We start from the raw sequence: 23,751 nt of genomic DNA, 5'->3' as shown, positions 1-23,751 counted from the left end.
TCAGTAACTTGAGAAAAGTATGCATAGTATTCAAAAAAATTGTTAAATTAGAATACATTTTGTAAACTTTTTAATAAAAGAGAAAATCATTAAAAAAAAATTTAAAAATGAAAAGTAAAAAGTAACCTATATATTTTAAAAGCAAAAAACGACAGTTATATCTCAAGTGTAGATTCTCTAAATTTTGGATGTGGTAATTTTTAATTAAATAAAAAATGGGCCTGAATGATGAGGCAAGTTGGAGGTCCCAGTCCCACCAGATCTTAATCCCTTTGATTGATAAAATGGCAAAAAGGCATAAATAGAAAACAAACGGCAGGGATTGACTACTAGTGGGGCACGTGTACGTCCATGATAACTGTAACAGTAATCCAATGTTGCCAGTGTCTCTACAATCGTACAACCCCTTCGCGAGCAAAGATCCTGTGCTCTTCAGCCACCATAACAAATCTTTTCTCCTCCACAAAACGCTCTCCCTCTCCGTAATTACAACTGCGCCCGTTGCCCGCCTTTTTTTCGCCGGAAACTTCATCGGAAGCTATTTTTAACTGCTCCATCGCAAAGGGTACGATCTCTATTTCTTTCAATGTTAGGGTTAGGGTTCTTTCGATTTTCCTCATATACACACTAGATTGTTTTTTTCTAATGTCTTTTACTAATTGCGAATTGGAAAAAAAATTCAGCTTATTGCGAAATGGAAATTCTGTATTCACTTGTTTTTTTGTGTGTGTTTGGAATTGGAAAGCAGGAGTTTCCTGATTGTGCATCGTGGCTTGTGAATTGATCGGTTGAAGTAGAAGCTGCAACATGGTAGGCTCTGATTATTTACTTTTGTATTCAAAACCTCAATTCTGAGTTAGCTTTGTGGTGGGAATGTCAAATGTGCTTAAATGTTAGTTTGCTGATTCTTGTAATGGTGTGAGAATGTGATAGTTTGGTATGGTTATCAGGGTACTCAATTTCTGTTTACGGCTAGTAATTTTGAACGAACTTTGATCCTATCTCCTAACAGTTCAAGTAAACTATTCCTACATGAATTCACTTTTTTGTTCATCATTTTGGTTTCTATGATACTGACTCTTCTAATGATTTATTTCTTATTCAATGCATTTATGATGGTCTACCTGGTAAATCAGTGATGGGATGTTCTTGAATTTCACTTGAACACTTGTTGTTAATATTACCTTGCATCTTTTAAGTGTTGATTATCATATGTTAGTGATTGGAATTAGAAACTGTCATTAAATTTCAGTGTTAAAGGGCAATGCTGATCAAACAAAGATTGCTTGCTCTTCTTTCATTATCTTGGACTGACATTTAGACTTTCAATCCTAGGGTCTTAGAAATATTTTCTTTCATGTTGGATTTGTGGGTGGTAGACCGGAGTTACTTTTCTTTCAGATCTCAGATTTTATTTATGCTTTCTGTTAGTTGCAACCATTTATTTGCTTCTACTTGCATAGGCTAAAAATTCTGACTGGTGTACTTCTATTTATTTCTCTCTAGTCTTTCCATGGCAAGGAATTTTGGATACCGAAAGGGGTTGGGCATCCAGTGGATGGTGACACAGTGTTTGATGGCTCATCTAGACTTGAAGCAAAGCGTACTCACCAGTGGCTATCTGAAGCTACTGAACCGGAACTAATTTCTAATAAAAAACAAGCTGTTGATGCGTCAGTCAGCAAGTCAGCTTCAGGGATTGCTCTGGCAAGTTCTCTATCTTGGGAGAATTCATCTACTTTTCAGTCAGTGCCAAACCAATTCATGGATCGGCTTTTTGGATCTGATGCAACAGGGTCCGTAAGTTTAGGTGAAAGAAACTTGTCTCCTGCTGGCACAGATTCCAATTTGAGGAAAAAGGTGATTGATGAACAGTTTGGAAACGATTCATTTGTTGGTTTGTCAATGTCTTACGGCATTGAAGAACCAGAGACCTGCATTAGTTACAGTGGACTTAGAAAAGTAAAAGTGAATCAGGTTAAGGACTCTGATGATGGCTTAAATGCACACATGGAACAAAATCTTGGTTTGCCCATGAATCAGGTGTTCAGTGAGGGATCTGAAACCACTTTCATACCAATGGGGCAAGGTTATGGTAAGCAAGATGAAAATGTCTCATTGATTGATCATTCCTATGACAGCCATGATGCAAATATGAGACAAATAGATTCCACCTTGGAGAAAGATGGTAATAATTCATTATCACGCATTCACTCATTCAAGAAAGGGGACTCTAGTACAATATTCTTTGGTGGATATCAAGAGGAACCTGATCTTGATGCTCTGGGAAGACCAATTAGTAGCTATGACTATTTTTATAATCAATCTACAGTACAATCATCAGAAACAGAAGGTAACAAGGAGTTAGATGGGTTGAACGTGAATACAACTGTTTGCACCACTCAAGTGATTCAACCCAGAATTGATCCTGTGCCTAAGAATAAGCCAGAAGCAAAACCTGCTGCTAAGAAAGAAGCTCCAAACAGTTTTCCATCAAATGTTAGAAGTTTGATTGCAACTGGAATGCTTGATGGGGTGCCTGTAAAATATATCTCTGTTTCTCGAGAGGTACAATTTTTTAATGCATTCTACATTCTGTCAGCTTTGCTGGTCTTTGACTTATTGCAAATCTCCATGAATATAATAAGGAGCTGCGTGGGGTTATAAAAGGTTCAGGATATCTGTGTGGTTGCCAATCATGTAACTATTCTAAGGTAAGCCTTCCCTTATCCTTTGTCTATTGTAATTTTTCTTTGTTTTGAGTTACCTTATCAGCTTCAAATAATACAATCTTTTGAAGGCACTTAATGCTTATGAATTTGAGCGTCACGCTGGTTGCAAGACAAAGCACCCAAACAATCACATATACTTTGAGAATGGTAAGACCATTTATCAGATTGTCCAAGAGCTAAGAAGCACGAGAGAGGGTGAGTTGTTTGATGCAATTCAGACTGTGACTGGTTCCCCAATCAACCAAAAAGCTTTCAGAATTTGGAAAGGTTAATCCCCTCTCTTCTATTTCATCCCATCACTCTGCTGCATAAAATTAATGCTGACCCTTCTTGCTTGCAATTTCAGAGTCGTACCAGGCTGCCACTCGGGAGCTTCAGCGGATATATGGGAAGGAAGAACTAAATATGTAGGTTCGGTTGTACTCATGTGCTGCTTGTAAGATAAGATGTCAGTGATTGTATTCTGTACAGAAGAAACCTTCAATTTTTGTGGTTGTGTTAAATTTGTAAGATTTCCTAATCTTTCAAGTTTGAAGCATTGCGGTTTTAGTTCGCTTTGTTATCTCATCACCTTCTTGCCCAAGTCATAGTATGAACAAACTATAAGCACCTTATGAAATGTAAAGCAATGTGGACAGGGAGAATGAAGTACTGAAAAGGAATACGATTCTCAAATCAACAAATATCTATCTTTCACACACAAGATTCAAAACAATAAAATAAACTAAAATAAGAAAAATACAAGCAACCCAAGATATTTTGTCATCAAAGTTAGCCCTTCTCTAGTCTTTTCATGACCCTGATGGTATGGAACAGGTACAGGGTTAAATCTCCACTCAAATAGGCATCCCCTTATGAACCACAGCAAGCAGATTTTTGGGCAAGTTGACCAGATGCAGCTCCCGACTCAGGTTGGTTGATCTTGATTGTGGAAGGCTGCCATCATATAATTGTAAATTTTCAATTGCTTGAAACAAAAATTAATTTATACCCCACATATAAATTGTAAGATATTTTAAAACATAACATAAGCACTTGCACTAATTGAATCAGCATATTTACCTCCGCCTTTGAGTCTGTGTCGGAAAGCCTTTGCTTTATATCCTTTGCTATTGAAAAGAAAACTTGTTCCACATTAAGATTTGTTTTAGCACTCTGCAGGGAAATATTACCTTAGTAAGAAAAGAAACCAATATTGAATCTTTTTATGGGTAGTTCCAATATACTTACAGTTTCAAAAAACTTAATCCCATACTCATCAGCAAGTGCTTGTCCCTTAGATGTTGGCACAGCCTACACAGATAGATTTGGCAAAGTTGGTGGTGTGTAGGAAACATACTGAATAACACAATGGCTATTCCTTCATTTAGTAAAACGGAAACTATTAATCTTCCTTCCTCTCAGTTTCTATATCTAAGTAGAATTAATGAGAACAAGAGCATACTCTTTTGCTTTCGTCCATGTCAGCTTTGTTTCCTACAAGTATTTTGTTTACATTGTCGGAGGCATGTTGCTCAATATTTCGAATCCAGTTCCTAATATCTGAGAAGAAGCACAGATGGAAGTCATAAGAATGCCATGTTGCAAGGGACTATATCATACATGCAAGATTGGGAATGAAAATTCAATAGAACACAAACATCTAGAAACCAAAGTTAACTGGAGATTAACTACACTACTACAGCACCAGAAAATCAAGAGATATTCGTATACAGTAGGATCAGAGCTTATAATTACTGATGATACAGAATGCATCAGTGAAAAGAAACCTTACTGTTAAAAGATGATTCATCTGTAACGTCATAAACCAACAATATACCCATAGCTCCTCGATAGTACGCTGGAAGGAATCATTATCACAAAAATAAACAGTAATTAGTGTGCATGGAAAATGCAGTTCCAAAGCAAGAAAGAGATGCAAAGAAATGATTAAGAAATGTATGAGAAGCTATTTTCAGGATAGATCCCAACATCATGTACATGGGACGATTAAAGACCTCAATTGCCCAACCATGTGATTATCCATGTTAAAACCTCAATACTTGATTTTCACCCACCCCTTGATTCTAATCAATTTCACTTATTACAGAAAGTGCCTCCAGGCTGGGAACCACTTTTACATGGGCCAAGCCAGGGGAACACTGGCCTAACAAGTTGCATGGAGCCATTATTAGATAAGAAAGTGCCTTTGACATGATGAATTCAAACATAAATAAGAAAATAGTTGTCATCTTATCCAATAGAAAAACTAAAAGTCAATAATTTCTTAACTTTTTAGATTGAACAAGCACATATTTCACTTTCTTTATTTTTCCATTTTGATAGAAAAATTCAACAACCTACCAGTAGTGATTGTTCGGAACCGTTCCTGACCAGCAGTATCCCAAATTTGGAGTTTGATGCGCTTGCCATCCAGTTCAATGGTCCGTATCTTAAAATCAATCCTACAAAAAAATAACAGCTACAATCAATAACACTTCTCCATAGTGTTATAAAGCAAGTACCACACAATTCTGCAAAGAAAACTCACCCTATGGTGGTGATAAAACTTGTAGTGAAAGAACCATCTGAAAAACGCAAGAGTAGACAACTCTTGCCAACACCTGAAGAGTTCATGGCAGGTTAATGTAATGCAGCTTGCAGCGAATAGAACTCATAAGAAGAAAGAAGCTTACAGAAGTTTTTCAAAAAGAACTATAGCAACAGTAGACACATCACATTACAAAAGGGCTAGAAAATAGTGCAGCTTGAGGAAGTTTCTCCATGAGAATTATAGCCTCATATATTAATAAAAAGAAATACAAATCCATAGAAGTAATTAAGGAGATATAGAAAGGAGTAGCAAGGCTAAGTGAACTTGATTTTCATTAATTTGATAGTATTGAAGAAATGACTCACTTGTAGCAAGAGTAAAATAAAAAGATGAGAGAAGTTTAATGGAGTACAGAATCAAGAGAAATGCATAAATCCAATCTACAACTACCACCTCCACTCATAGATAAAATAGTGAGAATAACACATTTGCAGACACCTCTGGTCTCTTGATTGTGTCATTCCTGAAAAATGTGTAGTGGCATGTCAGGGAAAATATGTGCAGGTGCAAGTTCTTATGCTGAAAACCTCGTGTGACAATTTGACAATACTTCCTCAAAATAAAAACCCAAGGTGACACCTTGGTAGAGAAGTATATATTGCAAAACATTATCCATCACTGCCACTACTTCACTCGTGTAAACATGCTTTCTAAGAGGTGTGCAACGTGACATGGAGATCGGATAAAGCACAGAATGAAAGCACTATTCAAGGTTAAGAACATAACTCTTACAAAATAGAAACATCCTTCCAATGAAGGTTGTGTTGTCTATCTTGTACTCAATACATTTCTAATCACATGAATACTAAAATTGAGGGCATAGGCATCCATCTATTGCACCATTCACCACAAGAGATCACGAAACAGAATAGAAAACCGAAACCAAACCATGGAGAAAGATTAGACACAATAAAGCATTCAAAAGATAGCTAACGAGGAGCAAATTAATTCAAAAGTCAGGTAGATCGATGCAAAGGTCAAATCCTATACTTGGCAGAAGTTAATTCAGAAAACGGAGCAGATTTCATCACATTGAAACAAATCAATCGGAAACGAGAATGCAAATCAGACTGACCGCTGTCGCCGATGAGGAGGAGCTTTATGAGGTAATCGTAGTCGGCTCGAGCTCTCGCCGGAGGTGCGGCCATCGAGAAAACGATCGCTTCACAATCTCAAAAAAGCCCCAAATCCTTTGTATCGATAACCAAATGCCTACTTTTACTCAGCCTCTACACACCCACATACATACATACATATACACACAGAAAATCACCAAGTTAGCAAACACCTACAAATACATAGGGGAGAAAACAGGTCAGTTTTCAGCTTCGAGAGAGAAAAAGAAGTGTGGATTTACCGGATAGGAAGACACAGAGCGTGATCTGTTCCCCCCTTATGGCGATGGCTATGGTGCGCACAAGTCCCTCTTCTCCTCCTTGGTTTTTTACTTTAGCGTGCGCCGAGTTCTGCCCCCGCGCACGTTAGCAGCAAAAGAGAGGGAGAGCTTGGGATATACGCGGTTCTCACGCGCTCGCAGAGAAGCGTCGCGTTGCGTTGGGTGCGTTTTATTGGAGCGGCAGTGCGCTGTAGTACAAAGTCATATTCCCTTGGCTGAATTCTTTTTTTTTTTTAAAGAAAAATTTGTACAAAGATCCTCGCCTCGTTGGCTAAGTACAACTGTCAGATGATAATTGCTAAATATGGGTTAGAAAAACAACAACATAAATTATTGTATTCCTCGACAAAAACTAATTATTTCCATTTCCTAATAACAAATCAAGGGTTAATAATAATATAAATAAGTTATAATTATAATTACAAGTTACTTCTCCAAAAAAATGATTATGACATTGTAACATAAATCATAGCATTCCCAAAAAGAAGATTCTGGATGATTTTTGCAAGTTGTAATGCTTATGTGGAGAAAAGAGAGAGTAAAAAGAATGTATTTGATTGTTGTAGGAGAACCTGATTTTTGAAAGAAAGTAGGTCCCACTAAAAAAAACAAACACTTTTGGTGGGTGTGAAGCACACTAGAAATGTCCAATCGGACGCATGCACTCCACTCTTCCATAACATAGCTTTTCCTCTTTTTATTTTTTTCTGGAAATTGATTTTTCTTTTTTTTTTTTTCCTCCTCATCTCTCCTACTTAACATCTTAAAATTTGTTCAAAAACCAAACTATCGGAGATGCTCTAAAATTATACAAAAATTCCGACATTGTATATGCATTTTGTAATTGCGCATGTGGATGCATTATAATTGCTTCTTCAATAATTGGACACTATTTCATCACATGCATGCGAGGTTAATTACAAAGAAGAAGAATATTGAGAGATAGTATTGTCAGCTCTATCAGCACCAGCATTGGAAGCTCAATTAATTCAACTTGGAGCTGATCAATAAACTTGGCATATTCGGTATATAATTATTGACACATGATTGGTGCATTATTACTTCTATAAACTTTAATGAGATGGCAGGTTTGACAAATTTGTTCCCTCAACTTGTTAATAACAATTTTAATGATCTAATATTGCAAATTGCGGTTTTTTTTTCTCTATATTGACTAATATGCACACACATATATGCATTACAAATGTGATGAACTTTAATGGCCTCCAATAGTGAGGGACAAAAACTACCACCTTATAAAAAATTAGAAGGCTAATATTGCTCACATCTAGAGTTGATGGACTAAAATTTTATTTCATATAAATATAAAGTTCAAAACACTATTATTATTATTTTTTTGAAGCACTATTATTCTTTATATATATATGCCAAGCACCTTATGCTCAAATGACATGTAGTGACTCTTCCATATGGAGGTTATGAGATCAAATCTTAGTGGAAGGATTGTTGGCTCTTTGAAAATTTTTTTAAAACGACGTGGTGACATTTTCATAAATAACTCGAACTTTGGTGCAAGTAATTGTGTGCACATTTGCAAGTACAAAATGCAAGTAAAATCACTTACAAGTGAACCTATTTTCACTTACAAGTGTAGGTAATTTACCTTGTTAACATTTGCGCACCTATTTGCACCTAATTATAATGTTAGGTGCAACTAGTTATAACATAGGCCTATGTGCACTTAATTATAGCGTTAGGTGCAACTAGTTATAACATTAGGTACACTTAGTATTGATGCTCAGTGTACATTTTACTTACACTTGTAATACAATTTACTTGCACTTCGATTTTCAATTATTAATGTCATCGTGTTTTTTAAAAAATCAATGTTTGGAGCACACTATCAACCCACGAGGCCACTCTAAAATGGTTGTGTCTTTTTTTTGTTTTTTGTTAAAACCATTTTTAAATTTAACTTTGTTGTTAAATTTTTAAAAAATGTATGCAATATAAATGTAGTATATAATTTTGATACCATATTATTTGAATTGGCATTTTACAATTATAAATTTATTTTAATTTTGATATATTTTTTTAATTATAAAAAAATTGTAATTATAAATTTAATTATAATTACAATTGCTAGCAACAACGACCAGTTGGCTACAAATTAAGAGTGACCGCCAGCCGACTGTCACTCTCAATCGCTACACATGCCTGTTGGGTGGACTGTGAGACACAATTGCACGTCTCACTAATTTTTTAATTCCTGCAAAAATCAGTTTCTTGCAAGAGAAAAATACCCTAAAAAACAGTCTTCCCATTAGCCAAAAACCAACCTTTTATCAGTTTTTTCATTTGTAAAAATCTCCCCAAAAATTACAATGGGGATACTCTAAGCAAAAAATCTCCCCATTATACATGAAACCTTGTCAATTAAACATTGGTTACAACAACTTGACTTACTTTAGTTTTATGTGCGACAGTTAGGCAATGACACATGCACGGCTTTGTATATGTGTACATATGCTTAATTGTAATAATATTATACCATGCTCCTAAAAAAGAATATACTTTAGAAATAGTAATAACTGGGCAGAAGAAATGATTAAAAAAGAAAAAGGCAAAAAAAACGAAGTTAATGCTTGAGGTATATACTGAGAAGATACTGTGTCCACCAACCACATCCCATTCCTTAAAAGTGAAGTGAACCCTTAGCTCTGTGTATTCCCATCACCATCCTCCATTTCTTTTCTCTCTTCCAGTTCCACTGCAGCTTTCTTTGCTTACACGGTCGAGTTCCAATGGAGGAAAAGGATGGTAATCCTTATTGTCTGCGTGGTACGAGGATTAGCAAGAGTGTACCTGCGAAGCAACCAAGCTGACTAGCTTAGTCTAGCTAATTAACTTGGGCAACTTTCGATCCTTTGGCAATGCATTTACACTGAGATTTCGCGGCAGCTATGAGTGGACTGTTATTTTGTTTTCAGCTTTTTTTCTTCTTCTTAAAGCTTTGTGTATCACTATGATAATGAATTCCAAATTTAGATTCTGTTGAGTTTTCCAGAATAGCAAAAATATGGCTGTAAGATAGCTATATCCTGTTTGAGTTTTGAATGGCAAATAGAAGAGTATTGGTTTTACCAGAAGAATAAATTCATTTTATTACCTGAACATTGTTAACAAGATGTAGGCCTAGCAAAATCATTCAAGGATTTCTTCAAGCAGTATCTTTCAGAAGGTACCCTGATCATCATCATTGTCATCAGCCGGGTTGAAGTCATCTTCATCGTCATCGAAATCAACATTCTGAATATAGTCATCACCATCGCTAGCCTCATCCTCATCCTCTTCAATATTCTCATCTTCTTCCTCGTCTTCTTCACCTTCATTTGTTTTCTTTTCATCCTGGCCCTTGGACTTCTGTTCAAGCTTCTCAAAGAGATCCAATTTTTGCAGATCTTTTTCTTGACTCCAGCGAACCCTTTTTGCAGCATGTTTCCCTGCCCTTTCACCTTTAGCTAATTCACCAGGGAAATAGGCAGGGTCCACTGTAATGAAATGCGAAATTGGGAGTCTTTTCTTGGCTTTATCCGAGTTCCTGTCTGAAAACCTTTCTATATCCATACTTTTTGTCTTCTTTGAATTATCGCTTTCATCTCCAAGAAAGTAAGGCGAGGAATTCCAGTACTTCTGCAACTTCGTATACCAAACTGCTAAAGATAACCTTTCAGTCACATTTGATGCATTACCCAAATCTAGATCATTGATTTTTGGAAATAGTTCAAATGGTTCCTGCTTAGCTATTCTAAAGCCACCGCCATATCCACCACGTCCTCGTCCTCTCCCTCTAAATGCCATTTGAAATTCTAAACACAGAAGAGCTTCGGAGTAAGAATTAGTGAGCTTAAAGCTTCTTATTTGCTATGGTTTCTTTAGGGCAAATCAGGGGTGATCCCTGAACCAATCAGCTTAGCTCTGAACTGACCAAAGTTGAGCAATAGAGGTTCCTACTCAAGTGAATATTTCAAATGCACTATCAAATAGCAAAGTTCAGCAAATAAGCATCTTCCATATATGGTTAGATAAATCTTAAAAAGCATCTCAAAATCTATCCCTGGAAACGCATCATAACTAGAGTAACATCATTGTACCTAATAACTAAGCACACAACCATTCTGTTAATTAGCATAAATTCATAGCATCAGTAACAGGCTCCATGCACAAAAAATCCGGCGTAAAACATTGATTATTGCAACATATTTACCATAGGATCAATTCTACAATTATCTGGTGTGCACCTATAAGTAAACTCAACTTGTCATCACATCTTGCTGAAAGTTAGTATAAATTCAAACTAATGCTATGCATCACTTGCTGAAAGTTAGTTCTACTTAACAAGTTACAAATACAAAGGACTCATATAGAGAAGCATGCAGACTCAAAGATTAACTGTAATCTAAGATGTTTGTAGCTTTTTGTATTTTGAAAATGATGTCTATTAATATGTGGATATATACATCCTATTCTTGTTACCCGCACATAAACCCAACCACAATGTTATTGCTCAAAAAGCTAAAATCTAAAAAGCTTTTTTGAACAACTTTTTAAAAAAGTCATAGTAAGATGCTGTCGGCTAACAACTAATTTAGTGAACATCTACCTGCCCACTAACCCATTCATCACTAATCGGTGAAAATTCATTGTATACGATTTATACAGCGAGCAAATAACAAATTAGTGTTATAAACACAATACACTATGCACAATTCAACCAGGGAGATAGATTTGACCTTTGAGTCTTTGAGAATGAAATCAGGTGACGATGCCTATCACTACTCGCCAGAAACCAAGAACGCCGAGCGAGAGAGAGGAAGATGTCGCCGTAGGTGCCCCACGTTGTGTTATTGTCTGTCACGGACCTCGCAGAATCCGAGAGGTGCGTAGCCTGGAATCTGGAGCGGGGAGAGTGCGTTGTCCTTCCCAGAAAGCAGTAGAAAACAAAGAAAACCCGAAATGGAAGAATGGCTGCTGCGTTGTTGTCTTGCTGAAATTCTGAATTGAGGAAGTTAGGTTTAGGGACTGAAATGGAAGGTTTGGCCTGTTTACAGCGTTCAGGGACGCTATTCACGTTCTTTCCCTCAATTTTAACACCTTATTTAACATAAACCAAAATTATACAAAATCAATAATTAAAGAATCGACTTAGATAAAATTAAAAATTGAGAACAAAAATTGGTAAAAATCAATAGTCGAAGGACCATTTCTGTAATTAACTCTTATATGATAATTATATAATTTTGATAGTGTTGTCGACCACACAATGAAAGAAGAAAAATAAGTGTGGAATACATATCACATATTTGGGAAAACTTCCCAAAATCTCACTCTTACTCTCTTGAATTTCTCAATAGAGGCTCAAACTCATGTCCTCTCATATGGGGATGTCACTACATGCCATCTAAGCACAAAGTGTTTAGTTGCTTGCCTTATTTTATTCACTTTGTTTTCATATTTGTAGCTAATTACCCCTTCTTACAATTAAGAATAACTTATCATGAATGAATTAGTAGCTAGTGTTTGATACATCACTTCCACATGGATCGATAACATCGAAATACTTCAAGTATTTGTTTGTCAAAATATGTTACAATCACAAATTGGCACCGAACTCATGTGTGTTGGTTGAGTTATTATTATTATTCAAATTATTTTTGTGGTGACTTAAAACAACATCATTTTGAACGATTTTTTTTCCTAATTATTGTCAATTGGAGAAGCCCTAGCATGGGAAAAAATGCAAAGCCACTCGTCTAGACTCTAGTGTAGTGCTCTGTCGTTTGCTTTGCGCCTTTGCTATAGTGTTTCGTTATATATCATATTTTTTATGTGGTTCGTCACTGGCATCACAAAGCTCAAGTACTCCAATTGACTCCTACAATACTACATTGTAATAGAGTTAGTAGTACTAAAAAAAAATACACAACATAATTGATACTCTAGAATTCATTAATTCGATTGAAAGTTGAAATTGTCATTAGTTAAAAAAACGATGTTGATCGTTTAGGCATACCCTAGATACTCAACTGGTGCCTATCGCATTATGTAACATTGATAATAATAAATAAATAGATTTGATAGGGTTTTTTTTCATGAAAACTCAGTTGCCTTGCTAGGTTAGTTGATTTATTTTGTAGTTTTTGATTTTTTTAATAATAGGAATATAAAAGGGAGATTATAAAATTATATAAAAAATTAATTTTAATGAAATAAAAATTATAATAGAAAAGCAAGTATGACACTGTTATTAAAATTGTAAAATTAACAAATAATAATTAAATACTCCGTATTACAATAGCATTATAGTTTGATTACTAAAATGAAATTTTATATTTTTCATTGAAATTTAATCCATGGCGCGCGATGACTAGGCGAGTGCGAAATTTTTAAAAATGTGTTACGAGCGCATTTTTAAAACTTCCAATATTTGGTATCCCTAGTAGTCCAGTCAACGATCCCGTGAGAGACTGAGCGTCCAATGACCACTCACCACGTGTGCAGAGATACAACTTGTACGAGGATAAACGATAATCTGGTCCTTTCGGAGCCGTCGATCAGAGAAATAAATCCAATCTGTAATCGACGCGTCATGTTTGTCCAGAGCATCGATCCGCGCTACTCCCAATCCTCGAATAAACACCGACCTCATAACCACTATAAAACAGAAACCACTCAACCTCCCTTCTCATCGCAAATAATCACTTTTCTGTTTCTCTCTCGAAAAAACACTCAAATCCTTAAAAGAAATTTCCATGGCTCCCAAGGCAGAGAAAAGGCCCGCGGAGAAGAAGCCCGCCTCCGAGAAGCCGACGGAGGAGAAGAAGACCAGCGTCGCCGAGAAGGCTCCGGCGGAGAAGAAGCCAAAGGCCGGGAAGAAGCTTCCGAAGGAAGGAGGCGCCGGCGCCGGAGACAAGAAGAAGAAGCGGGTGAAGAAGAGCTCGGAGACCTACAAGATCTACATCTTCAAGGTTCTCAAACAGGTCCATCCCGACATCGGAATCTCCAGCAAGGCCATGGGCATTATGAACAGCTTCATCAACGACATCTTTGAGAAGCTGGCCCAAGAGTCCTCCAGGCTCGCCCGTTACAACAAGAAACCGACAATCACGTCCCGCGAGATTCAGACCGCCGTCCGCCTCGTCCTCCCCGGAGAATTAGCGAAACACGCCGTGTCTGAAGGCACAAAGGCCGTGACTAAGTTTACAAGCTCCTGAATTTAACGCTTTCCAATCTAGGATTTTTGTCTTATTTTGTGTTTTGGGAAATTAAATGGAACTGCGCGATAGGTATTGTGTAATTAAATTGGTCCGTTCTAAACCAATGAAAGAAATTGTTTTTGTTATACATAACTAGTAAATTACTCGTGTGATAGCAGATTTGTTATTTAGAGATATGATATGTGTTAACTGCGGGGCAGTTACAGATTCCCTTGTCTTTAGTTCCGCGCTCCCTCTTCTATCTCATTCTATAACTACCAAGCTTCACAGGACAGGAATGATTGATTGATTGATTCATTCATTCATTCCATCATGTCACGGACATTGCTTCACTCTACTGTCCGGTTTTTCACCAGGGCATGGCCGCTTCTAGTTTACGCCGCCGTCTGGACGCTCCTCCTGCTCATAACCGTCGGCGTGGCTTCGTCCTTGGCGCAGCTTGCGTACGTGTCCGTGGTGTCGCCTTGTAACGCCGGTTTTCTTAGGGTTCCGCTGGATGTTCCGCCGGAGAAGTTTTGCCTGCCGGTTCGATTGATGAAGAGGTCGCAATGGGATTTCCTCGTGCCTATTGTGTTTGCTGCTCTGATTGTCTCCACCTCGGCTTACATGATTCGAAGCGTAGGTTTCTGGGAATTTGAAAATGATTACTATTGATTTCATCTTCTGTCCGTTTTCCTTTCTTCCACTGTGTAGCAGCAATTCACGGTTTTTTTTTTCTAGTTTGTTCATTCCTATGCATAACAACTACGATCAAAGAACAAAACAGCGCACTTCATGATTTAATATTATTCTGTTTCATGTTTTGTTGTCTAAAACATAAGGGATAATAAGCCAAAAATTTTGCTCTCAAAAAAAAAAAAAAGCCAAAAATTTAAAAGATATCGTGCATACATTTTATCATTTATATACAAGAAATAAGAAGAATATCATTTTAACCAATAACATACTAAATATAATTTAATTGACTATCTAATCAACTCGAATGTGGATAACTAGGTCAATGCTCAAATAATTTTAGTGCCATGGTAACTGAGATTTTTATTATTAATCCATGTTGCTCACAAAGATTACTTTTTTTTAGAACATCACCAACAATACATTTTAGATATATTTTTTTTTCGTTTGAAGAGATTGATGAAAGAATAGAGAATTATTATTATTATAATTTTTGCATAAGGGTGATTTTTTTATGAAACTCATAAGGATGGAAAAAACACTATTGGTGCAGGTTGAGCACACCCATAGCACTCATTGGGTAATGCAAATTTTTTGTTTTTGTTTATTATTATTATTATTTTTTTGAATACAACTGACCCTATTACATTGAGGCTCGAACTCATCCATACTTTTCTTACAAAGAGTCAATTTCGATATCTCCTCCACTGAGGCTCAAACTCATGGCCTTTCATTTGAGGGAGGCCACTACATGCCATTTGAGCACAAGGTGCTTGGCTTGTTTATTATTATTTATTTATTTATTTTGTTTTGCTTTTACCCCTTTTCATCATCTCTCTCTTATTTGATAAAAAAAAAAGCCAATAAAGTTTCAATACTATTGATGATGCTCTTATGAACCCGTAGTCAAGTTGGCTCCTCACGTGAAATAAAAGATATTTATACTGATGTCAATACATACGGTACGTAGTTGATTTTTTGGACATGATCGTAATCTATGATTATATCTCTCTTGCACCTTAACGAGTGCATTGTCCTAAGCCCAAATGAATACAATCACTAGTCTTTTTCCATTGACTTTTGTTATGGTTTTGGACCTCTACGAGGATTTCTTGCTGCTTTGTGTTGTTGCGTTGGGTGTTAAATTGTTAGGTCAACCCATTGTAATATTTTCATTAATAATAATACATAAATGTTAAAATGGAAAAATATCAAAGCTCATAAAGCAAAAATTAAAGTTAAAACACATTGAGAAAGGAACTGGAGTTACATCTTTTTTGCACTCAAGAGTTTTTATGTGTTTCCACGCCCCTTTGAGACCCCGAAAGGTCACCGGTTCGAACCCGGTTGGGCCCTTTTTAAAATTTAATTTTTTGGTTTCTTATTCGTCTTAGGAAAAATGTAACATAATGGCGTCGCCCGGACTCGAACCGGAGACCTTCAGTGTGTTAGACTGACGTGATAACCAACTACACCACGACACCTTGTTGTGCTGGTATTTAATTATAAAAATATGGCATCAGTTTTCATGGCGGCTTAGTCTTCCCCACTTGCAGGATTAGAGGCAATCTTCGATCACTTTCGTCGACCCTTCTCCCTTGTTTCCTTCATCGTCATTCCTTAGAGGCTCAAACCCTACCCCCCTTCACACCTTCATTCCCTATCTCTCTCTCTCATTAGAAAAATGGCAGAAGCTGCTCTTAGCATGAGTTTGGACGATCTAATTAAGAAAAATAAGAGGTCCGGAGGAGGTAATTCTCGCGGCAGAGGTCGTGGATCGGCACCCGGACCAGCTCGACGTATCCCCAACCGCTCTGCTAACCGATCTGCCCCTTACGCAACTGCCAAGGTGTCTACTTTTTTTAGATTTTTGTACGGAAACCGTTATCAGATTAACAACTTGAAGGTTACTTTTGATTTATATTCTACTTAGTTGTTGCAATTGTTTTTGGATCAGGCACCGGACTCAGCTTGGAATCACGATATGTTCGCGACGGATCAGCCTATGGCGTTTGACGGGCACATCGTTGGTGGTGGTCGAGCCTCTTCGATAGAGACCGGCACTAAGCTTTATGTTTCAAATCTAGAATATGGTGTCTCTAACGAAGATATTAAGGTTTTTTTCCTGGAATTTTTAGTTTCTCTTGAAGGATTGCCTTAGATTCCCTTGATATAGTGTGTTAAATTTTGCCTAAATTATGAGTGCTTTTGAAGAAGTTAACATGTTATGTTTGTCTAGGGTACACAACATGTTATGCATTTATGTATGCTAAGCTGTTAATGGATACTTTAATACTTAACAACATTTGACTTCTCTTCCAGTGTCTAAATTAGTTATGGAGGTTTTTATTATTCTTTTATTTCGACATCAGTAGCATATGTAGTTGACAATGTTAACTGGTTGATTTTGGTAGCTAAACATATTTGCTGAATTCTTCTGAAGTTTAAACTAGTTTACCCCAGTTTCAATGGCTTGCCAATGGCACATAGGCATGCATTAGATGATATATATATATATATATATATATATATATATATATATATATATATATATATATATGGCAGATTTTTTTCTTCCTAGCCTTCTCTTTCTTATATAATACGATGTCATCTAATGCAGGAACTCTTTTCAGAAGTTGGTGACCTGAAACGCTATGGAATTCATTATGATAGGAGTGGGAGATCAAAGGTATATATGCTAGGAAGAATTCGGTTATCTGGCTACTCGTGCATATTCTTCTTTGGTTAAGGAAAATCAATTTCTCTAGGGAACAGCAGAAGTTGTTTACTCGCGCCGACAAGATGCGTTAGCAGCTGTTAAAAGATATAACAATGTTCAGCTTGATGGAAAGCCAATGAAGATAGAGATTGTTGGCACAAACATTGTCACTGCTCCTACTCCATCTACCGTTGGTTCTGTTGGAAATTTTAACGGAATTCCCCGTAGGTATGTAGCTTAGATACAGAGACACAAAATGCATACCATTTCTTTGAACTATCTCTTTTGCTTTTTCTGATGTGTCACTTTTACTATTGGTTTACTTCTTCACATATTGGGTGGCCTACACTTGCTTTAAAACAAAAAGGCTACATTGTGTGTTTATGGAATGTTATTTGTTATAGTAGGAGATTTTTGATCTCGCGTGTACCATTCTCAACAGGATGGTTAAATGAGAGCAGTAATGAATATATCAATACAAGTTTTTACCTTCTCACGTGTGCTGTCAATTTGTTAATGACCACATGAAACTTATAGCCAAAAGAGGATTGACCTTTTGAGTTGGAAGTTACATATGAGGGATTTGTAAAGGTGTTATAAATGTATATTTTTTCTAATCCTCAATAATGTGAATTAAGTTTTGTAACTGTTTTACTACCATATAGACACTCAATTAAGTTAATGGACGGTTCATAACAAAATTGCACTTCTGCAAATATTTGAAAAAGTTGAACAAAAAGAAACAAACCGGCTTTACTTGGGAGACTACGTCTTTGTAATGCAATGCCATATGGCCCACGAGCATCACATGCAGTATATAAAATGAAGAAATGGCACTGGCTAATTGATTAAATTATAAAGAAGAGACTATTTTTTACTGATAAGTAAAATGATGCGTTTTGTCATCAGTAGTGATCTATTTCAATTTTTTTTTTTCCATTCTTTTTTGTCTTTCCCTATAGGTAGTTATGAAATGTTAACTTTGATAATTGGGTTTGACTGCCTACCTGATGTGCTCTTATTATATTTTGTTGGTTATAAATAGTGGACAAGGAAGAGGTGGAGGTTTTGGAAGGTTGCGTGGAGGTAGGGGTCGAGGGCGTGGATTTCAAGCAGGTCGAGGGCGAGGAAGAGACCGTGGAGAAAAGGTGTCTGCGGAAGATCTTGATGCTGATTTAGAGAAGTACCATGCTGAAGCAATGGAGACGAATTGACAGGAGATTCCATATCATTGTTTCTCCAGACACTGTGACTATACTCTGAACCTATGCGTGATGGTTTCATGGGTCTTTTGTATTTTTAGCAATGTTTGGCTCTTTTATGATTACAAGGAAGTACTAATAGGGAGACTTGAACCTCTGATGTTTGGGGCTTGAGATTTGTGACATATTGTTGCTCTTCAATTTGGTATTGGGTTGGATGGATTTATGCAATCTAATGAGTTCCTTAGTTTTTTAATTCCTAATTGATTATGAGAAGTTGACAGTCGGCTGGAGTTGCTTGTAAGGCAGAGGATCAGATTTTTCGAATGAAGGCAGTTGGAGCCCTGATACTTGCTGTGCTGATGTGCTTTCTAGTGCTTATTGCTTCATTAACCGTGGCATCAACTTTGAGGTAGATTTTACAATTTCTTTTGATCTGTTTTTTTTTAGGTTGGATGCCCTCCCTTTCCGGCTAAACGTGGTGCCTAATCAGTATTCTGTTTCCTTTTTAAACTCAATTTCTTTTTATTTCTAGGTTGATATATGGCCATAGACTTCAATGTTGGATTTCTGTGAGGTGGTGACACATAGGAAAGATGTTGCAATTAGTTGATGACTCATGACTGAGATGAATTTCCATAAGTGTAATTGTACAAGTTAAAGCTGTATTTTTTCACCCTCAGAAATAGTTGTTTCTTACTTTGCAAAGTTCTTTTCCTGGTTTCCGGATTGGGTTCATGATGCTGATGAAAGTGCCGGGTGTGCAGTTTTCAATGCCAACTTGTGGAGTTTTGGCTTGATGCTATTCAATTGGTTGGTTTTCTTCATCCTAAGGGTTGTGTTTTTGATACAATAATTATCCTAGGTAAATTGCTGAGTTTTCTGTGCACAAGGGTTTTCATTTCTAATTAGTCAAGGTTGTGTTTGTTAAGTTTACCTTTGAATGAAAATGCAGTACATGGACTATGCATATTTTGATGATGTGCTGCCTTTTTGTGTGCACAATCTTATGACCGAGTTTATACCATAGATTTATAAACTAGTTTGTATTGAGTACAAGAATGATTAAATTAATTGGTGTAACCTTAATAAGAACATTACAATACTTTGCAGCTGTGGTCTATAGATTCCAAATAGAGGCCACCATGTGGAAATTAATGGTTATATGCTTTTTTATGGTACGACAGTTACAAATTTTGTTTATCTTACAAACATGAAGCATCAACATAAAATTGTTTTTTGATGCCTCAAGGAAACCAACTAGATTGTCTCCAAGCCCTAACAACAAATTTACTCCCCCAAAACCAGACTAATGCACAGGAAAGGCACCACCTTGTTGAAATTCCTCTAATTATGTAATTTAACACCACTACAGAAGCAAAAAAGTTGTATATACTATTTTTAGAGGCCAACAATCTAATACATCAATAAACCCAAGAATAGCATACTGGTTAGGGTGCGTTTACCAAATAAAAACCTCTGATGAAAAATGAAAAATTAAACTAAATGCAACAACCTCTGATGAAAAATGAAAAATTAAACTAAATGCAACCAAAGCCGTGAAGAAACTTTGATGCACTGTACAAATGCTTGGGAGTGCAAACTTGTGGGTGGGGGTTGTTGCTTAGTGTATAACTTGAACAAAAGGAAAACCTCACCAGCCCATCAATGTTCTCCTGACCCTATCTACTATATGATTTTTACCCTCCATTGTCGACAAGTCAAAGTTGCAATTCTCGTCTAAGAGGAATCTGTAGACCTCCCATTCACGATCTACTGTTGAGTGCGTTCCGATTTCCGCCTGCAAAATAGGAGGTTATGATGCCATAGTTCCATTTAACTGGGGCTCACAAATGTAACAATTAATATAATCAACTGAATCAATCCCTATTCCATTTTTGGTTAGAAAGTTCATTCAAATTAAGAACCATTTCCTTAAAACACCATAGCCTTACCGAAAAGATGCAGATCCCAAGGGTCTTTAGGGCAAATGTAACGTCATAGAAAACACGTGGTCTTCCCATTCCTGATAGCTCCAATGGATTGGCTACCAGAAGTTCAGTATCCGGCCCACGATTTGAGATAACCACCCGTAAAGGGTGAAGCAATTCCACTTTCAAGCAGGAACATATTGAAGCTTGTTTCTCAGGATCCAGAATTTTTTCCGCATTTTTGTGCTGGACAAATACTTCTAGTTCCCGCTGGCCCTTATTAGCAGCAGAGAAACGGCCATATGTTACCTAAAAACAAGAACGTACAAGTGTTATTAACAGTTGTAATGCTTTACCCAATTTGTCATCTTTCTGCCAACTACAATTAAGTGTTGAAGTGTGGAATTACAATGGTTTAAGGCATCTTTATCTACACTTAAATAAAGTCCAGGCAGACCAATGCCACACACAATAAAACTAAACAAAAGAGCATATCATATTCAGATATAGAAACGATGGTAAGTCTACTGTTTTCAAAAGAAAAGTGGTTACTGGACAGTACCCCTCAACATACACTACAAACATCAATTAATTAATTATAGAATTTTTTCAATTGGAGATCAGCCCAATTGATAAATGCAGATAGTGGTTGGCCTGACATGAAACTTTAAAGGGATAGAGTAAAGGATATGTTTATTTTATTTATTACTGAGTATTATCTAAAAGGCCTACAAAGACATACAAAGGTTAAAAGAAAACAATTACAAAAACTACAAAATAGCACAAGTTACTTAGTTTCTTCATTTTGGTTTTAACTGAGGGGAGGGAGGTTGTGAGTCCATTTTGCCTTATAGAAGGGAAAAAGGGACTGAAATCCTGATGCTGGATAAAGTGGACAAGGGACTATATGAACTCATCAAAGCATGCCCCTTAGAATCAATAAAATGAGGAAAAAACTGGGACTGTTAAAAATATGGGCTGATACAAAAAGGCAAGGATATATCAAGTAAAGAAAATCTTAAGAAAGATGATTTAACGTGTTTGGATTAAACAATAATATCAACTACAAATTATCACCTGAACATTGCAGTCCTTCAACGCTCGTGTAATGTCATAAAGGAAGCTCTTGTAATCAGCGCAACTAATCTGAATCAATGTATGAGCAAAGCTCAAGGAATTATCTATTGTCACAGTAGATTCCTTCAATTTCATCACATCTGGGCTAAGCTCTTGTAAGTGAGTTTCATTTTCTGATAATTCACATCTAAATAATTCATTGGTGACTGAAGGGGAGAGAGCAGAGATACACGGAAGGTTTTCATACGGTGGGCCTGGGCCTACTAGCTTGAGCTCACAACTAATGCATGATTCACCTAGAACAGCACGCAACTGCTCACACAATTCCTCTTGTTTCTCTTTTATATTTAGGACCTCCCTGACAATCAAGCACGATAGCCAAAATAAAAAATTAAATATGTGCACACAACTACTACTTGAACATCGAAATGAATGAGGTCATACTAACAAGAGTAGAGGAATGATAATTAAAACCTAGACCCTAAAAAATTCATTTCTTAATGCTCCAACTAAATGTACATGAATACAAGAAGTTTTAATAGTATATAAATGCTTGTTTGGAAAATGAAAGGAGATAATGACGTCTTGGATAAATCAAATTATAATGATTATATAGAAATACAGAGACAAGCCTTTCTTACAAGTGATCTTTTATTATGAAAAGATCCAGCAAACGATCATCTGGAGTTGTCGTCACTTTTAATCTTTGGACGGAGAGCTCACACTCGCAGAGAAATTGGGTAACATCTAGCAAATTTACACCACAACATTAGATTGGAACGTTAATCAACAATCACATGCTTGAATCAAGGACACTCTTCATTACCATGCAATAATCCACTCCGACGAAGACAATAAAGCGTCATGAGGTAGGTTGAGGCAGTGCGAGCTTTTGGGGATGGTAAGTAAACTAAATTGGAGAATGGCGGACAGAGTGACAGAAGGCGCTCCTTCAATTTGGCCCATTTCACAACACGCGTGGAAGATTGAGGAAACACCCACATCACTAAATAGCACCATCTCCCATCAGTTGAAACATCTGATTCCAAGACGAATTTGGAGGTTAGTTTAGCAATGAAACTAATGAAGAATGGGATGATATTGATATCCTTAACTAGAACCTTTAGTACCTATCTCAACATTTTAGCAAATGTGAGATTAGCCTTTAATTATAATATTAAAATAACCTAAATTTGATTCATCTAGTAGCTCAGCTCATTTTGGTGCAAAACAAAAACCAGGATATGAAATTATGAATCCGAACCCTGATCAGTCAATACAAGGGTTTCAAATATAAAACAACAAATAGAATTGAAACCTTTTCATTGTTTAACCATGATCCATTCAATGTATACAAGGAAGAGGCTAATTAAGCCAGATTTCAAGAGCAGGTAAATAAAACATAAAACAGAATTGTAAGAAAATGAAAAACGGGGGAACAAAGGTAGGTACCTCCTTTTTTGATGTTGAGGCCGAAATCGAGGATGGTTCGACAAGTTTCGCAACCGAGGCCGAGCTTGTCCAGACAATTGACGGTAATCATGTGAGGGTCGTCGGGTTTGTTCCCATTCTGAATCACAACACAATCGTCGCCCGGCATTGGCCTTGATTCTAGTTTCTAGGTACGGAAGAAAATTCCAGAGATTATAGAACCCAACCCGATCGTTAGCTGGGAAATATTCTAGATAAAAGGACTTCTCCAGCTTGGCAAGGCTGCGTATATGTGGTTTAGCTGCTGAATTTTAACATTTTTATTATTTCGATCTCTACAGATACTTCCATGCAATGATATTAATTATTTGGAAATTCAATTCTTCTCTGTTAATTAATAATTTATGTTTTGTCCATCGTTTGATTTACACAAAAAAATTGACGGTCATTATATATTCAAAAATGTATTATAGATGAATAATTTTAATAACAAGTCAAGTTTTATATGCGGACTCTAAATTCACTCTATCAATTATACTGTAGTAAGCATGGACAGGACATCATCAACTTATGAGTCTAAAAAAAATTATTTACATCCAAAATTTATAAGATAGAGTAAAAATTGAGAGTAAAAGTTCAGTAAGTTGAAACTTGAAAATAGTTATGAACTGCATTATAACAGAAGTAGTATTCAAAAAAAATATTTTTCTCATGAAAAATAGTGCTCCTTCAAATATAATAATGTACAAGAAAATGA

At 36.4% G+C, this 23,751-nt stretch overlaps 6 protein-coding genes and 1 non-coding gene across 10 annotated transcripts; 3 read left to right on the top strand and 4 right to left on the bottom strand.

The window, feature by feature from the left end:
• The first annotated feature begins 421 nt into the window (after window positions 1-421).
• Window positions 422-3,294, top strand: LOC116016370. 2 transcript variants are annotated; one of them, XM_031256606.1, is made up of 6 exons: window positions 422-565; window positions 749-810; window positions 1,507-2,568; window positions 2,649-2,714; window positions 2,801-2,999; window positions 3,079-3,294. In XM_031256606.1, exons 2-6 carry the CDS (start codon window positions 808-810, stop codon window positions 3,141-3,143), a joined length of 1,395 nt encoding a protein of 464 aa, XP_031112466.1. In that variant the 5' UTR covers window positions 422-565; window positions 749-807; the 3' UTR covers window positions 3,144-3,294. The 2 variants fall into 2 exon arrangements, with proteins under 2 accessions (XP_031112466.1, XP_031112467.1); XM_031256607.1 differs by having other exon boundaries at window positions 428-565; window positions 746-810.
• Window positions 3,295-3,376: 82 nt separating this feature from the next.
• LOC116016371 (ras-related protein RABE1c) lies at window positions 3,377-6,864 on the bottom strand. The gene is made up of 9 exons (XM_031256608.1): window positions 6,683-6,864; window positions 6,401-6,554; window positions 5,263-5,335; window positions 5,076-5,176; window positions 4,507-4,572; window positions 4,177-4,274; window positions 3,963-4,025; window positions 3,795-3,887; window positions 3,377-3,668 (listed from the first exon to the last, which is right to left on the bottom strand). The coding sequence occupies exons 2-9, from the start codon at window positions 6,471-6,473 to the stop codon at window positions 3,585-3,587; spliced, it is 651 nt and encodes a 216-aa protein (XP_031112468.1). The 5' UTR covers window positions 6,474-6,554; window positions 6,683-6,864; the 3' UTR covers window positions 3,377-3,584.
• Window positions 6,865-9,097: 2,233 nt separating this feature from the next.
• LOC116017909 (DNA-directed RNA polymerase III subunit RPC7-like) lies at window positions 9,098-11,801 on the bottom strand. Of its 3 annotated transcripts, none has more exons than XM_031258578.1 (3): window positions 11,476-11,801; window positions 9,852-10,718; window positions 9,098-9,547 (listed from the first exon to the last, which is right to left on the bottom strand). In XM_031258578.1, exon 2 carries the CDS (start codon window positions 10,541-10,543, stop codon window positions 9,917-9,919), a length of 627 nt encoding a protein of 208 aa, XP_031114438.1. In that variant the 5' UTR covers window positions 10,544-10,718; window positions 11,476-11,801; the 3' UTR covers window positions 9,098-9,547; window positions 9,852-9,916. The 3 variants fall into 3 exon arrangements, with proteins under 3 accessions (XP_031114438.1, XP_031114439.1, XP_031114437.1); XM_031258579.1 differs by having other exon boundaries at window positions 9,852-10,692; XM_031258577.1 differs by having other exon boundaries at window positions 9,852-10,551.
• A 1,644-nt stretch (window positions 11,802-13,445) lies between these two features.
• Window positions 13,446-14,091, top strand: LOC116017060 (histone H2B-like). The gene has a single exon (XM_031257574.1). The coding sequence runs from the start codon at window positions 13,495-13,497 to the stop codon at window positions 13,954-13,956; it is 462 nt and encodes a 153-aa protein (XP_031113434.1). The 5' UTR covers window positions 13,446-13,494; the 3' UTR covers window positions 13,957-14,091.
• A 1,953-nt stretch (window positions 14,092-16,044) lies between these two features.
• Window positions 16,045-16,118, bottom strand: TRNAV-AAC. The gene has a single exon. It is a non-coding gene; the product is annotated as a tRNA-Val (tRNA).
• Window positions 16,119-16,214: 96 nt separating this feature from the next.
• On the top strand, window positions 16,215-19,525 carry LOC116015914 (THO complex subunit 4A-like). Its single transcript, XM_031256079.1, has 6 exons — window positions 16,215-16,483; window positions 16,592-16,750; window positions 17,255-17,323; window positions 17,403-17,581; window positions 18,399-18,967; window positions 19,091-19,525. The coding sequence occupies exons 1-5, from the start codon at window positions 16,319-16,321 to the stop codon at window positions 18,565-18,567; spliced, it is 741 nt and encodes a 246-aa protein (XP_031111939.1). The 5' UTR covers window positions 16,215-16,318; the 3' UTR covers window positions 18,568-18,967; window positions 19,091-19,525.
• A 549-nt stretch (window positions 19,526-20,074) lies between these two features.
• LOC116015913 (ACT domain-containing protein ACR9-like) lies at window positions 20,075-23,276 on the bottom strand. Its single transcript, XM_031256078.1, has 6 exons — window positions 23,016-23,276; window positions 22,390-22,602; window positions 22,205-22,310; window positions 21,564-21,921; window positions 20,511-20,795; window positions 20,075-20,356 (listed from the first exon to the last, which is right to left on the bottom strand). The coding sequence occupies exons 1-6, from the start codon at window positions 23,161-23,163 to the stop codon at window positions 20,210-20,212; spliced, it is 1,257 nt and encodes a 418-aa protein (XP_031111938.1). The 5' UTR covers window positions 23,164-23,276; the 3' UTR covers window positions 20,075-20,209.
• Window positions 23,277-23,751: the final 475 nt, after the last annotated feature.

The sequence above is a fragment of the Ipomoea triloba genome, chromosome 4, assembly GCF_003576645.1.
Source record: "Ipomoea triloba cultivar NCNSP0323 chromosome 4, ASM357664v1".
Taxonomy (NCBI): domain Eukaryota; kingdom Viridiplantae; phylum Streptophyta; class Magnoliopsida; order Solanales; family Convolvulaceae; genus Ipomoea; species Ipomoea triloba.
This window is presented reverse-complemented; position numbering and strand designations above follow the sequence as displayed.